We start from the raw sequence: 15902 nt of genomic DNA, 5'->3' as shown, positions 1-15902 counted from the left end.
TCTGAACCAGGTTGATCAACGACCATCAAACAAGGACCGGCGTCTTCGGGAAGAAAAGAAAACTCATCTGGTCAGAGCAGACAATCCGCCACCCAACTCGACCGTCTTCGTCGCCTTTGGCTGTTGAAGACCCGAAGTAGACCCATAGCCCTCGGAGGGCTCAAAGCTCGCTTCAGAACAAAAGAATACATATTAATTTAGTGTTTTATTTCGACGTTACGATAAGACTACCTAAAAAAAAAAAAACAACTTGAATAAGACTTGATTATTCAAGTCGTAAATCTGATCACATGGGAAATAGAAGTTTAACAGTAATGATTCAAGGATAGACCGATGCATGAAATGTAAGCGTAAATCTGCTGACTAGGAACGCTCTAACAGTTTGGATTGGCATGGAGAGCGGAGACAACACGGGTCTAACTTTTTAGAAAGTGGAAATTAATAATTTTCTCCAATTGACGGGTGGAAAATCAAACGAGAAAGTGGAAAGCTACACATTTTTCATAGGAAAGCTCATGAGAAATTGCAGCCTGGTCGAACTCTATATATACACCCAAAAAGAACACCATACTTAAGCAAATTGAGCAGTCTGTGCTGCCAGATACAAATATGAGCAGTAGAATTTCCCTGCTGTTTTTGTTCTGCCTTGGTTTGCAGTTCACCAATGCTACCGTCACTGATACTATCCGACCAGGACAATCACTGACCACATCGGACTACATTCAATCTGCCAACGGAAGGTACAAACTGGGTTTCTTTTCTCAAAAAAACTCGATAAAGTATCACGTGGGAATACGGTTCTCTAATGCTTCTGACCGCAACGTAGTTTGGGTTGCAAACAGGGAGCAGCCATTCCCAAACTCCTCTGCCGTTCTTACCTTCAACGCGGATGGGAATCTTGCAATATGCGATGGCAGATTGTTGCAGTACCTTCTGATCACTAACGTCGCTTCAGGTGGCAACAATACCTATGCCAGGCTATTAGATACAGGTAATCTTATACTGAACAACACGGCCTTAGGTATTTTGTGGCAGAGCTTTGACCATCCTACAGATACTCTTTTGCCCGGAATGATGATTAAAGATAATAAGACAGGATGGTCATTAACATCATGGAAAAGCAATGAAGACCCTGATCCTGGTCTTTTCTCTCTGCATCTGGGTTCTCGGAAAGAACTAATCGTAATGAAGGGGTCTGAACCATACTGGACTACTCCACTCATTGGTCAGCTAGCTGATATGTTCGACATTTATGGGGACTACATTTCTTACACTACTAGTAATAATTATCCTTCTGATTTTAAAAGAGTGTCGTTGAGTGTAAAAGGGGAGCTTCGACTGCAGACAATATCGTCAAACAGTTTCCAATCTTCAAGTTTGTCCGGATCATTAAAGTGTGGGGCTTATGCTTTCTGCGGTGAGTTCAGCATATGCAGTGAGACAGCCGCTGAGCCATGCGACTGTTTGCCAGCATTCAAACCCAATACTACTCTAGGATGTAAGAGAAAAACAGATTTTCCGTGCAGCGATGTTGTTCAGAAACCTGGGTTTCTTCCCATTTCTAAAGTTTTTTTGCCCAGTAATCCCCAGCCGTTGCAGTACGTTGGCAACGCTTCAGAGTGCGAATCAGCTTGCTTGATAAACTGCGATTGTACCGGTTATGCTTATGATCAAGAGCATCGCTGCCTGGTATGGGAAGGTCCTCTGTTAAATATGAAACAATTCTCAGAAGATAATACATATAAACAAGACTTCTATCTGAAACTTGCTCGTCCGGACTTGATTCTCAAAGGTTTTTATTAGTTATTTTGATGACTATTATTGCTGTTCTGCTGTTTTCTTCCTCTAATTAACAAGTTCTGTGACTGAAATATTTTTGAAGAGTTACCTCTAGGCATTGCCAATCTGTATATCAATGTGTATATTATTTATTTATCTGATTTCCTTTTGCAGACACAAACTCAACGAATGCAACTGTAACAGATACAGGATTTAAGAATTTGAAGGATATATGGAAAATTGTCTTTCCGACTGCATCCATCGCAGTGGTTGTTACATTGGGCCTTTGTATTTATTATGTGAGGAGAAAGCTGAGAAGGAAGGGTGAGTAAAGAATAGTTCACTATGTTATTTTAGCAATCTAAATTTATATCCTTAAACATGTGTTGTTCATCATTTAGGGGAGGATTTGTTACTGTTAGATTTGGGCATGACCCTAAAGGCTAATAATTCGGAGCATGGAGAAGTCCAAATGCCCTTATTCAGTTTCGCAAGTGTTTCTGCTGCAACTGATAATTTCTCATATGCAAATAAGCTCGGTGAGGGTGGTTTTGGACCTGTTTACAAGGTATGGTTCATTGTCCCTAAACGCAATGCTTTGGATATAGAATGCAAGTTAACAAGCACAAAAGGGCACGTCTGTTGATGTGTATCCTGTGAAGCCACTCAGTATACCAATTCAGATAAAGTTTTATTGTGATAAAATTTTGCTTGGTATGTGCTAGTCTTATATGTAATTGGATACTTAATATAAGTTTGTCAACCAGTCAATAGTTAATGTTGAGTATACACATACGTGTGAGTATAAAAAGATTGAGACCCGCTTTCAAAAGATATCACAAGTTTGAGTGGTTAATATAGCATAGTCGTGTCCAAATAGATATGATTAAGCTTTTAGGTTGAGTAGTGTCTCAATATGATACATTATGATCTCACTAAATACTCCTAAAGTGTCAATGCATTGATTTTTCTATGTCTAAATCCAGAATGTTGGTCTCTAATCTTGGCTCAAGGACCAGAGGTTCTACAACAACAAAATGTTTTCATTTGATTCTTGTTTCTTAAAATAGGTTGCTTGTTTTAGAGTTAAAAGGTTTAGCCTTTATCATTGGTAATGGATTTCTTATTAATGTAGCTTACTATTTTATTTTTTTCCTGTATTTTTCACAACAAAAAATTTCAGGGAATCTTACTCAAAGGGGACGGGGTAGCTGTAAAAAGGCTTTCAAAAAGATCTAGGCAAGGTTGGGAGGAGCTAAAAAATGAAGCAATGCTCATAGCCAAGCTCCAACACAAGAATCTTGTTAGACTTTTGGGTTGCTGCATTGAACGAGATGAAAAGATACTAGTTTATGAGTATATGCCCAATAAAAGCTTGGATCTCTTCCTTTTTGGTTTGTAATATCTCACATTTTGATATATATATATGGAATTCTTCCCTTTGTCATGTTTGATTTTTATAGTCCTAATTGTCAATCTAATCATAAATGTAAAGCAGATGATGAGAAGCGCAAGATATTAGGTTGGAGGACTCGTGTTGGAGTCATTGAAGGAATTGCTCAAGGACTTCTTTATCTTCATCAATATTCCAGACTAAGGATTATTCATAGGGACTTAAAGCCTAGCAATATCTTGTTGGACATCAATATGAATCCCAAGATATCAGATTTCGGAATGGCAAGAATATTTGGCGGAAATGAGTCACAAGCAAATACAAATAGGATTGTCGGCACTTAGTAAGTAATATAAAGGGAACTTCTGAATTATAAAAATCAACATAAAACATGCAATTACTAATATTTTAAACTTGATGATGTGCACAGTGGTTATATGTCCCCTGAATATGCTTTGGAAGGCCTCTTTTCAATCAAATCCGATATTTTTAGTTTTGGCGTCATATTGTTAGAGATTGTGAGTGGCAGGAAGAATACTGGTTTTTATCAAACTGACTGTTTCCATCTTATTGGATATGTGAGTATCTTATTTGCATCTTTTGTTGTAGAAATTGAAAACACTTTGATTCATAGCTATGAGTAGTTGAACAAATGTGTATTGATTGTTATTAAAACAAAATTAATCCTCTATTTTTGAAATTTTAGTACACTAGGTAGAGTATAAAACGACTACTGGTCTGAAAAGCTTAAACTAATAGAAAATTATGTATTTAATCATTAACTATCATTCTAACATCCTCCAATTTTCCTTTTTCTTTTTTTGGGATTTTAAGGCATGGGAATTATGGACAAGTGATAGGGGATCATACTTGGTGGATCCACTACTTGATGATATATCCTCTACGCAGATGGTATTGAGATATGTTAACATAGCTCTCCTATGTCTTCAAGAAAGTGCAGATGATAGACCTACCATGTCTGACATTGTCGCCATGCTTAACAATGAAAGTGGAGTTCTACCTTATCCCAAGGAACCTGCTTTCTTAAATATGAGAAGTATGTTGAAGGCAAACCCAATTAATAGCAGCATGATAGAAATCTATTCTGTGAGCGGTGCAACAATTTCAATTATGGAAGGCCGGTAACATTTGCAAGTCTAGCCGTAAGTGTTCCTATTCCCCAAGTAAATTGTTAGAAAACATTCAATCTTTTTGCCTATGGTCTATAGCATTATTCAATTGTGTATTGAATATTTGGATCTTTTGCCATATAATGTGGAATTATAGTTTTTAATATGTATCATTAAATGTTTACGGTACATCTTTTATGCGTTGACAAGCATGGACGAAACGAGGGGGCTAAAGATAAACATGACTTTCTTTTTGTTTTTTTTTTTTAAGTGGCTAACATGTAAAGTCACTTAAAATACGTCATGTCAGTCGATATGAAATTGTTGTAATAAATAGGCGTGTGAAGCTTAGTATTACTCTATCAAAATAAGTTTTTACCCCTTATTTATGATTTGGCCTCCTGATGACAAATCTTCTTTCTGTCCCTAGTGACAAGTCAATTTTGTGTTAAGAGTAACAACTTTATTTTGATAAATGTATTGTGATTATTCTAGTACATTTGCAATGATATTTGAGAACTTTTTGTGAGTAGTCTGCAGAAAAAGTGTTGTGATATTGGACAAACTAACGACTTCATATCCAAAAAGACTAATCACAATTAGGGTTAATTGCAATCACTTATATAGTCCAATTTGACCTAATACACATTTATCATGGGACTCCACACATACTAATACAATGTTTTCTTAGAAAGATGTTCCATTGCTTCTCTAGAGTGCACGTATCCATGGCGATTGATTGTTTTAGATTCTGGTATTGTTTTATCTTCATTCTCAAGTTTTAACTTTACAGCCAAAAATATAGGATTAAAATGAGAAATGGAATGCCAAACGAAAGGGATTAAAAATTAGCAACAAGTTAAAAAAAAAGAAAAAAAAAAGAAGGTAAATACTACAACAGAAGAAGCCTTAATTTAGGCAATCCATCTCAAATTTTCTTAAGAGGCAGTAAATACGAAATGATTTTACTGTAGGTGGAATTGCTTAAAAGGCTTCTTAAGGAAAAAAATACAAATTCCACCTAACTTTTAAACTTGAAATCGTTAAACTAATAGGATGGAATTGCATAAAAGCTTATGTATTTTTTTGTTAAACTTGTTAAGAAGCCTTTAGGCAATTCCATATCAATTTTTAATCATAAACGAAGTATCATTATAATATAAAATGAAACTGTAGGTGAAAAAAAATAAAATTGTTAAATTATATGGAGACAAAAAAGTATTTAACCCTAAAATGTAATCTACATACTAATAGTATTGATGATTCTATTACAAATGATCTTCTTTCCCTACTCTTTGGACTTTACTGGTGTTAGGTTTTTAACCCTAAAACTAACGTCGTTACCAAAGTGGTTAACAGTGAGATCAAACTTTTTTTCCATCTATTTTCCACTTATTGGGGCTTTGATTTTGGGGTTTGGTGGCTATGGGTGATTGATAAAATGTGTGGGTTTTGTTTTCGGTTCTACTAATTGTATTTTCTGTTGAGAATTTATGTTGGGTTACTCTTATTTGTGATTTTGGTTGTGATGGCTGATTAAGAAGAAATTTGTGGGTTTTGATGTGAATTAGTTATGAGGTTATTTTGGGTTTTCGGTTGTGGGTGATTCTATTTAATTGATTTCAGTTTTGGAAGACCTATTTGGAAGTATAATTTTCGGTTGGGTATGTATGGCAAAGGGGTGTTTGGGTTGAGAAATTTCGGTTGTGATTTTGTTAATGATTGTGGCGGGCAATTACCGTTGTAATTCTTTTTGGGCATTTTCAGTTGGCTTTGGCCGATTTTGGGGATGATTCTTGTTTAGATTAATTAAGATCTTAGTATTAAGAAAGTTGATGGATTAATTTAGGGGTGATTCGTTGTTGTTTTGCTTTAAAATGGTTATGAAGAATTTGCAGAAAGAGAGAGAAAGTAAAAGTGCATGAAAGTGTGCCAATAGGATCCAAGAACACCATACTTGTGTGTGCAAAATGGTACAAATATGAGCCGTAGAATTTCCACTCTTACTGCTTCCCTGCTGCTTTTATTCTGCCTCGGTTTACACTTCACCAATGTTGCTACCACCACACTATCCGACCAGGCCAATCACTAACCACCTTGGACTACATTAAATCTGCTAATGGAAAGTTCGGACTTGGTTTCTTTTCAACAAAAAACTCAACCAAGCATTACGTGGTTTGTACTTCACCAATGTTATCTTTCTTTCTCTCACTTTAAAGTCTAAACTAAAAAAATCTTACAAAAGACAAATCAATTCTTTTTCTTTTATTGAATTACAACATAAACTGAAAAGGCAAAGACTAAAAAAAATTAGCCGGAGTTTTTTTGTTTTTTTTTTCAAATTTTCAAATTTTCGAATTTGAAGTTGAACCCAAACAAGTAAATAATAAAACATGATTTTAAAAAAAAAAAGAGAAAGTAAATAATAAAACAACTCAACATTTCATACTTTTAGTTGTGGAGTAATATGATTATTCAAACAATGTCTTTTTTTTTTTTTTTCTTTAGTTTATATTTGTGTTTTTATTTTTATAGATTTTATTATATAATGGGTCAAATGGGTCGGGTTGGGTCAACTCAACACAACACGGCTCATCAAATAAATGGGTCGTATCGTGTCAACCGGTTATTTAAGTGGGTCGTGTTAAGGTTAAAGAGTCTAACACTTTTAGTTAAACAAGTCGTACAGAATTGACCCTTAACGGATTGATCTGAACCCAAAACATGAGCCGTTTGCTAATTCTAACCAAACGTAATAGGAAGACCCTAGACTTATATAACACCTAAAAGGACTTGACAACAACAGTACTAAAATAGAAAGACAAACTTTGAATCCAATTATTATTTGGACTTTGACTAGGACTACGACTTTTGTAGCAGCCATGATAACTTCTTAGCAACTTCTTTGGATCATAGATTCCTTCTTTAATTCTTCCTCCACATCTGTAGCTTCAATGGTCATATATTTAGGATTAGGTTGTGGCGGCCTTGTAGACCTATGTGGCTATGCGGCATTGGTGTGCCATCAGAAACTCAGCTGCAACTTCAGAAACTCGCCTTATATTGATTTTTTAAACTTTGTTTTTCCCGGGGGGGGAGGGTTATCCTTAGGTTTTTATGTGATTTCAATTTAATTTATAAGTTTTAAATTTCAGCAACTAGGATTTTAAGTTTTCACTGATTTTAAATAAGTCTCTTCGTAAACTTATTGTCCAATTAATTAACAGTATGTCACATCAAATCAATCAAGTAAGGTCGCGTAGCTCTCATTTGATATGTCATCTGCCAATTGTACGTGTCACGTGACACTGTTATGCAGTAATTTATATATATATATATATATATATATATTTTATTACTAATAAAAAATTCATTCTCGTTTACACGTCTAACTCATTTTGTTAGTATTTTATTTTTTTATTTATTTCAAGTTTTAGGAGTATTTTCTGTTTGAGTTATTTATTAATATTTTTGTTTAGGTTATGATTGAGTAAAAAATTACAAAATTACAAACTACATTTTTATCTCACAATTATCTATGTCTCAATTTTAACCAATTCAATGATTGATTGAGATTGTCAGATCATCATTATTAGATAGTTATGGGATAAAAATGTAGTATATAGAATTATTAAAAAAAGTAATGATATTTAATAAATTGAGATTATGTGTCAATTGTAAAAATCAACTATTAATTTTTTTTTTTTTTTTTTTTTTTTTTTTTTTTTTTTTTTACAAGTGTTTATTTGAAGGCTAATTTTTACTATCACATTATTAGGTTATATGACATTCATTTAAAAATTTACTAAATAACATTGCTTTATTAAAAAATGGTGAATTCATTTATTAGTTTAGTTTTTATTCCAGTGGAACTTGAGGTTCAAGCGACAACGTTTCTTATTCTGATTGGATGATAAATATCATGTGTTCTAGAAGATCTTTTTTTTTTTTTTTTTTGGTATAAAAAAAAAAAAAAAAATATAAGAATTTGTTCTAGAAGGTGTAAAGTGAGAACAATCAATTTATGTTTTTTTTTTTTTTTTTTTTTTTGAAACAAAGTAGCATGTGCTACCCAATATATTGCTGAAAAATCCCAAAGGCTTACATCATGAAAATGAGGTACAAGACCCCTACAACTCTAAGCCAGAATGATCTGACTTAAAAAACAGTTGCCTTAGCAAAAACTCAAACCTTACAAGAATTACATTGGAGCCTCTCTTTACAATAACGCACACTCTCAAAATAAAAGAGGGCCTATCTAGCATTTAGTCATTAAAATTTCAGTAAAATTTAAGCAATACAAAGACAGTCTGTACTGGATAAACAAAAGAATGCACAACACAACAGCAGAAACACCTAAAGCAGGACGTCGGCAGTGGAGAAATGGCCAACACTCCGCCGGAGCGGCGGCGTGTGTAGATCATTGAGAGGGAGAGAGGGAGAGAGAGAGTGAGAGAGAGGGAAAGCTGTGCGTGACAGCGTGGTCTTTAAGATATTTCCTTTGAAAATTACTTTCAGGCCCATCCACTTGACTACCACGAAAAATAGTTGTTTAACAGTAATGATCCAAGAAAAAACCCTATGTATGAAACTACTTTTTACAAATCACATATAAAAAAAATTACGTATCTCTTAGACATGTAACAAACATATATTTTTTTTATTAATGCTATTAAAAAAGTATGTAAAAAGTACATGCTATTTAAATAATATGTGATTCTTACATGTCAAGAGACACATGTCAATTTTATGTGTAGATCGTATGAATTTTTATCCGAAAAATAAAAGCGTAAATCTGCTGACTAGGAATGCTGCTCTAACAATCTGGAGTCTGGAGACCGGAGAGCGTAGACAACACGGGCTTTACTTTTTGTCCCTTTGACGTGTGGAAAATCAAGCTAGACAGTGAAAGGCTAAACATTTTTCATAGGAAAGATAATGAGAAATTGCAGCCTGGTCGAGATATATATATATATAAGATGTACGTACGCTGGATATGGTCCCCATGCAGCGCCTTGAGATAAGAGTCTCCGCCAATCTCGAGGAACATCCAACAGTGCAGATCTTAGGGGGACCAATCCTTGAAAACCAGTGGACAAGTGGTGCATGTATGTTAGTGTATGTGGATGGGTTGAGGATATGGACTATGGATGATTTCGTCAACTTCTCTTTTTAACCTAATCTTCAAAACCCACGTGCATCGCCCTCCAGAAGGTAGTGGAATGAGTTAGCAGCCTCCTCTCACCAACCAACCGAAATATAGTATTCTGACCAACTAAGTTTGATCATGCCTTAAAGCCTATTATAAAAAGAGAATAATGTTACATATCATTCTTTTATTTTTTATTAAATCAAAATTTAATAGTAATGTATTATAAATTTAATAGTAATTTTAAGAGTCACATCAATTTTGAAGGAACAAAAGGTGAACAAGAGAATGATATGTAGCATTACTCATAAAAGGATAGCCTCCGCTGTAACGCCCAATAAAATAAATAAGAGTTTAGCATTAATAAATATTTATCAATTAAGATAAAACTAATATTATATTTTAAGTGATTATATTTATATAATTAGAATAAAAGGGGTTTAAGGTAAGGTGATGAAATTATAATGATAAAATCCTAATATTAAGTCTTAGTGTAATAAATAATTAATTATATGGGTAAAATGTAGTTATATTAAATATGAGGTTAAATATCAATTAACAAATGTTACAATTATTATGTAGTAGGGTACAGCAGTAAATTATAAAAGATGGAGCCTTAAAATAACATGAGAATCTTATCCAGTGCCACGTGTTATATTGTGGTTGTTTAAGGGTGATATCTTTTCTCTTAGCTTTGGTAAAAGAAAAAGTAAAAAGGTGAAGTTATGCTCCTTCAGAGTTTACATGTTTTTTTTTTTTTTTTTTCCATGTCACACCTCTCTCTCTCTCTCTTCTTTCTTCTCCTCATGCTAAGGGTGGGCACGGGCCGGGTATTGGCCATTTTGAAACCCGGACCCACACACTGCGGGTTGTAAAAACCCTATATGTGGCCCCGCTACAATGTGTAGTATCCGTCGAGTCTCTGGTTGGGCGGGGCGGGTATTTTGATCATGGTTGGATTAACATTGTCATACACTAACCAGTAACCACCGAAGCCTTTACCTGACCGGCTATAGCTGCAATTACCCTTACCCAACTACACCACCACCACCAACACAAACTCACACAAACACAACTTTCTTGAGAAAACAGTAAGAACAAATATACACAACACTCATATACAGCATATAGAAGAAGAATTTTCAACAAAAGAGAAGAAGTTTCACGCATAAAAGCTAGAAAAAATAGGAATTGAAGAATACCCATTTCATATTTGGTTCTGCAGATTTTTGGAGAGACTTCATGGGTCTCTCTCACTTGAAGACCCGTGAAGGCTCTGAAAATACCTGCAATTTGCAAACCCATCTCAAGACATCAATCTTAGAACTTGGGGTTCTTTGTTAGCACCTTCTTGCACCTCTAAGTACAAAGAAGGTAGATCCATTTCTATATGAAAAGCCAAACCACGAAATAGCGTACCTCTCTATAGATGCGAAGCTCAAGCGCGAAGGCTTCAATCGATTTTGTAACTGCAATGCACAAGAGTGAAGGTTTCAGAGCTATGAAGACGTGAGGGTGAAAGCACTAAAAGGTGAGACCGTGAGAGGAGAACGAAAATGATATATCGTTGGATATTGAGGGGGTGAGCGGCACAGGGACGACTGACTAGGTAGAGGAAGTTTAGGATTTTTTCAGGTCTTAGTGTTAGACGTGTGGGGCGGGGCGGGTACCGCGGATTTAAAAAATTTTATACTTGTGACCTGCCTCGCCCTGCACGGATAATTTGATTTTGTACCCAAATCTGCAATTTTAAACCTAAAATCCGGCTTTTGCGGGGCAGGGCGGGGCGGACAGGTTGGGTAGTGTGGGTTTGGGTGGGTTTTGCCCACTCCTACCTCACGCACACTTAGCACACACACGCCCCTTCCCCCTCTCTTTCCCCTTCCTCTCTTCCCCTGTTCACACAACGCCCCCCGTCCCCCTGTCCTAACGCAGCCCACCTCATTTCTTTCCCTCATCTCCCTTTCCCCTCTTCATCTCTCACACACACATACACACACGATGTTGAAAGATCCAGCCCGAGAGAGAGAGAGACCGAGATGCAAAGAGATCACGACACAGAGAGAGATGCAGACCAAGAAGAAAAAAAAGATAGTTAAGCTATAAGAGTGGGGGTTTCGGCTATGGGTAGCAAGAAAGGTAAAAGTCATCTTTCCCTTTAGCTCTTGGATTTGGATTTTTTATATGGGTTTTCTACTTAGATGATTTTCGGTTATTGATGACCGAATTCCTTAAGGGTTTTAGTTGCAATTTTGAATGGGTAATAGGGGTAGAAATATGTATCGATTCTTGACGATTTTCGGTTCTGGTTGAAGAGTTTGTGGAAGATTTCCTGAGTGAATGGCCAAGTGGGTCTATGCTTACTAGCTTCCATTTTAGTTCTATGGGTATGTTGTTGGAGTTTTGGTTTGGTCTCCATGGAAGCTTGACCGAATGAGTATTTGGGTTTTGTGTCTTTCTTGGCTGTATGATATTTGTGTTAGATTGTTAATGGTTGTTTGTGTGTTGGTTGATTAGAGATGTTTTGGTGAGAAGAATGTGGTTTTGGAATTGAATCTTTCGGTTCTTTTGCTATATGTTCATGGTCATTTAAAGGGAGTCAATTGGCTGGCTTTGATGTTATAAGTCATGAGAATATGTCACTAAGTAAATAAATAAGTATAGGGGTTCAATATGGATAATAAGTGAATAAATATGTTTTATTATCGAATTAGAGTCTAACCTAACTAAGAATTATTGGATTAGCTTTAATTACGTCCATGGTATTATCATTCCAATGCTTACTTGGTTGTTAATAATATTCAAGTTAAAAGAGTTAAGGTTTGTTTGTCTTAGAAGTGTAATAAGTGAATAAATTAGATCTAAAAGAAATACAAGAATCGATACACGGGTGAGTCAAATAAACATAGATAACGATTTGGATATTGAAATACAAACGTAACTAATATTGAGATAGAATTCATAAGAGATACGAACTAAAAACAAATCGATTCTAGGTATAATACATAGCTTAGAAATCTTTGTATATGCCTCAAGCTTTAGTAATGAATATGTTACAAAATGAAATTATAATATAATATAATAGGAGTTATTAAATTAATGTTGTAAACAAGATTAAGGCCCTATAGCCTAATTACTCAAGTATTTATATAATAAAAGAATAAAGTGTTGAATATGATAGTTTAAAATGAAAATGTCATGGGTTTATAGTTTAATACAATTAAGACCATAGCCCATTAAATCATTTAGGTCCTATTGTCTGAACTACTTGGGTGGTTAGTAATTAATAAAGATAAAGTATCAAATGTAATGGTTAAGATGAGAATGTCGTAGAATTGTAAATAGTCTAAAATAACCTTAAGTCAATAAATATAAATTAGTAATATTAAAGAAATACATAAATAGGCTTTGAACCCATTTGGATAAGTAATTAAAGAATGAATAGATTTATTCATGTACAATAAAAGTAGATAAGTGTGTATTGAATTAGGCTTAGTTTAATAAGCGTTGAATATATATATATCTGTTAACTTAAGTAGACCAAGCTTACTTGTTAACTTAATTTGATGAAGCAATAAGTTGGGAGTTCCAATATTGAATTCCTTAGGTATATAACTAATAATCAAGTTAAAATAAAGTGTAAGAATATATTAACCTTAGGTGTCTTAGAGTAAAGCGAGTACCTATAATAAGTATTTCATTGTAGGCTTATATAGAAGGGCAACGATGCTTAGTTAGTTTTAGGAAAGTGAGAAATGTTATGTGAGAACTCGCGGGTAGCTATGTGTGAAATGGAGTTTAGGGTTCAATAGTTTAGTTGAGTCTAACGATTTGATTAATTGCAGGCACATGACATGAGATTAGAAGTTAAAACTAGTCCTCCAATGTATAGTATGGGGTGACTAGATCAATGATGAGTACTTGAGTCGCGATTCCTACACGGTCTATTAAAGGTGAGTATTTAACTCACTGTGAAAAGATACTAAGTTTTGTAGTTTTAAATTAGATTGCAAGAATGTTATAAATGTTTAACTTCAAGCCGATATAATATTTTTGTGTTATGTGATTTGAGATTGCATTTAATACTTTGAAATATGATGAGATATTGTTTTTATGATAATTTATGAGCTTTAAAGTATGTTTTATGAAATTGAGAATTGAGAAATGTTTTGTGACTTTTGAGAAGAGTTAAGGATTTCATTGTATGTTTTATGAATTATGAAGGTGAAATGTTGTTGAACGATGCATAAACATAAAAGCAAAAGTATGATAGTTTTATAGCATAAAGCATGAGCATGAGCATTAACAAAAATGAGAAAAGCGCATAAGAAATTAAAGCATCCCCAGCATTACACATGGACAAGTCCCTAAGGGCAAGCCCTCGATGTTGTTAACTTAATGATGACGTTATGGAGGACAAGTCATTGAAAGGAATGAGTTGCAAGCTTTCACTGCCCAGGAACTAGTCCCACATGATGATGAGTATGTATACAAAAGGATATCCTAGAAGCCATCGGGACAAGTCCCAGAGTGATAAGAAAGAAGGAATGTGAAAGATTAATGTACAAGATAGCATGTATGGCATAGTTTTATATGATGATGGTATATGTTATGTTTTATATGAGATATTATGCTTGATGTTTCGGTATACTTATGAGTTTGAATGGAACAAAGCATGTGTATACCATTATGATTGGTTTGCATATGAAGATTTAAATGGTTTTTTGCTTAGGTGTACATATATGCTGTACTCCCCAAAAGTTGTAGAGTGCTTGTATACAATGACAGAGGGAGAGGGGCTGGTAGGGGCCATTCCCTACCCCCCCCAATTTCTTTAAAAAAAAAAAAATCTATAAGGAATGCTTCATGCAAGTCCAATGCACCCAGACATGCCTTGGAATGCGCTTCAGGCAGTCCACACTCCTCTCATTTTCAAAGTATTTGCATAAAATCCACGATGATTATGTTAGGAGAGGAAGAGAAAGGAGGAGCAATGGTTACCCATCTTTTCTGGACACCATGTCTGCCGTTTTGACAGAGAAAGATGTCGTTTCGACTCATACCAGATTGACCTAGAACACCCCTCAGCCTTTTTAGGTATTAACCCAATTTGATTTCTGCTATATTTTGGCTCATTTTTTGTGGGTCTGGTTTTAAATGAATTGGGTTTTCCACCTTTTTCCATTTCGTATAATTTCCTTTAATATAAGTGAAAAATATAAAGTGACTCATAATTTAAGTGTGTGTGTGTGATCAACATTTCACCAAAATATAAATGTGGAAAAGTAAATAAGACAGATATTTTGGTGATGAAGTGAAAACTCTTATCCCAGAGAAAAATCACTCCGGGGCAGCCAAACCCAGGAAATTCACTATTCAGAAGACAAAGCTAGTTACAAGGCAGTAATACTCACATAACCTGATACAGTAGTTGTACCTCTAACTCTGCACATACTTATATGTGAAAGCTTTCCAACCAGACCTCCTGTCTGAAGGGGTCTTCAATGGACTCATTTAGCTTAGAGCTCCTCCCTAAACTAGATTTCAATAGGTTGATCAAATCACACAAATAAAATTCTAAGAGAGCTAACTGATCTCACAATCTCTGCCTATACACCCTTTCTTAGCACAATGAATTTAGTATCGAATTCTTACAAAACAATAACCTAGGAGCCCCTTTAAATAGGCTATGGAAAACCTAATTTCAGACAAACTCGGATTTCCCTAGGCGGCGTTCGGACAGGATAAGTGGACGTCCGGATGTTAAGCAGCAATTGACTTCAAATAACATACTTTTCTTCAGAAGTCTTCAGTAGCGCGTCCGAACGACGTAGCCCTAGCGTCTAGATGGTTGCGTGTTGTCTTCACTGTTCACAACCTTCAGTTTGTTGCAGGAGTTGATGTCCGCTGAGCTGTCCAGACATTTGTGCGAATAGGTGCTCTATGTGGTTGGTGTTTGCTGAGGTGTTCGGACAGTTCTTCGAACACTAGTGGGCGTCTGGACGCTTCCTTTGGCCGCCCGGATGGTCACTAGGAAAAATCACATTTTCTGAGCTGTAAAGTCTTCAGAATCTTCCCTGTACCAAAAACCTTCATTTCTTGAGCAGTATATTGCAGATCTTGCCTTGTATAGTCCTTTCCATGTTGGAGAATTAATTATGCAATAATGTCTGAATATCTTTTGAAATACAGTGTCCCTGATTAAGTAGCGCACAAATAAGGAATCTTTTTGTCAGTAGAATAAGAACCAATTAGGAACAATTAATTATGCAGTATATTTTCCACATCACAAATATTTCATTTCTTGATTAATATATTCTGCAATATTTTCACCATTCAACTCTTTCCTTTTCTTGAAGAATATTCTGCAATATTCTTTCTTTCTTGGCTCTTTCATTTTCTTGAGGAATACTCTGCAATATTCTTCTTTACTTGGCTCTTTCCTTTCTTA

At 35.1% G+C, this 15902-nt stretch overlaps 1 protein-coding gene across 2 annotated transcripts; it reads left to right on the top strand.

Annotated features, from left to right (window-relative positions):
• Window positions 1-425: 425 nt before the first annotated feature.
• Window positions 426-4468, top strand: LOC133875783 (G-type lectin S-receptor-like serine/threonine-protein kinase SD1-13). Of its 2 annotated transcripts, XM_062314019.1 has the most exons (7): window positions 428-1792; window positions 1954-2103; window positions 2181-2347; window positions 2963-3173; window positions 3278-3515; window positions 3603-3750; window positions 4007-4468. In XM_062314019.1, exons 1-7 carry the CDS (start codon window positions 610-612, stop codon window positions 4316-4318), a joined length of 2409 nt encoding a protein of 802 aa, XP_062170003.1. In that variant the 5' UTR covers window positions 428-609; the 3' UTR covers window positions 4319-4468. The 2 variants fall into 2 exon arrangements, with proteins under 2 accessions (XP_062170005.1, XP_062170003.1); XM_062314021.1 differs by lacking the exon at window positions 3603-3750 and having other exon boundaries at window positions 426-1792; window positions 4007-4148.
• The last annotated feature ends 11434 nt before the right edge of the window (window positions 4469-15902 follow it).

Source organism: Alnus glutinosa, chromosome 8 (genome assembly GCF_958979055.1).
Source record: "Alnus glutinosa chromosome 8, dhAlnGlut1.1, whole genome shotgun sequence".
NCBI classification, from domain to species: domain Eukaryota; kingdom Viridiplantae; phylum Streptophyta; class Magnoliopsida; order Fagales; family Betulaceae; genus Alnus; species Alnus glutinosa.
This window is presented reverse-complemented; position numbering and strand designations above follow the sequence as displayed.

Coding starts and splice junctions, on each gene's coding strand:
- LOC133875783 (XM_062314019.1), top strand. CDS start 610: ATGAGCAGTAGAATTTCCCTGCTGTTTTTGTTCTGCCTTGGTTTGCAG. Junction 2,104..2,180: donor GAGAAAGCTGAGAAGGAAGG/GTGAGTAAAGAA, acceptor TTCATCATTTAG/GGGAGGATTTGTTACTGTTA. Junction 3,516..3,602: donor AATAGGATTGTCGGCACTTA/GTAAGTAATATA, acceptor TGATGTGCACAG/TGGTTATATGTCCCCTGAAT.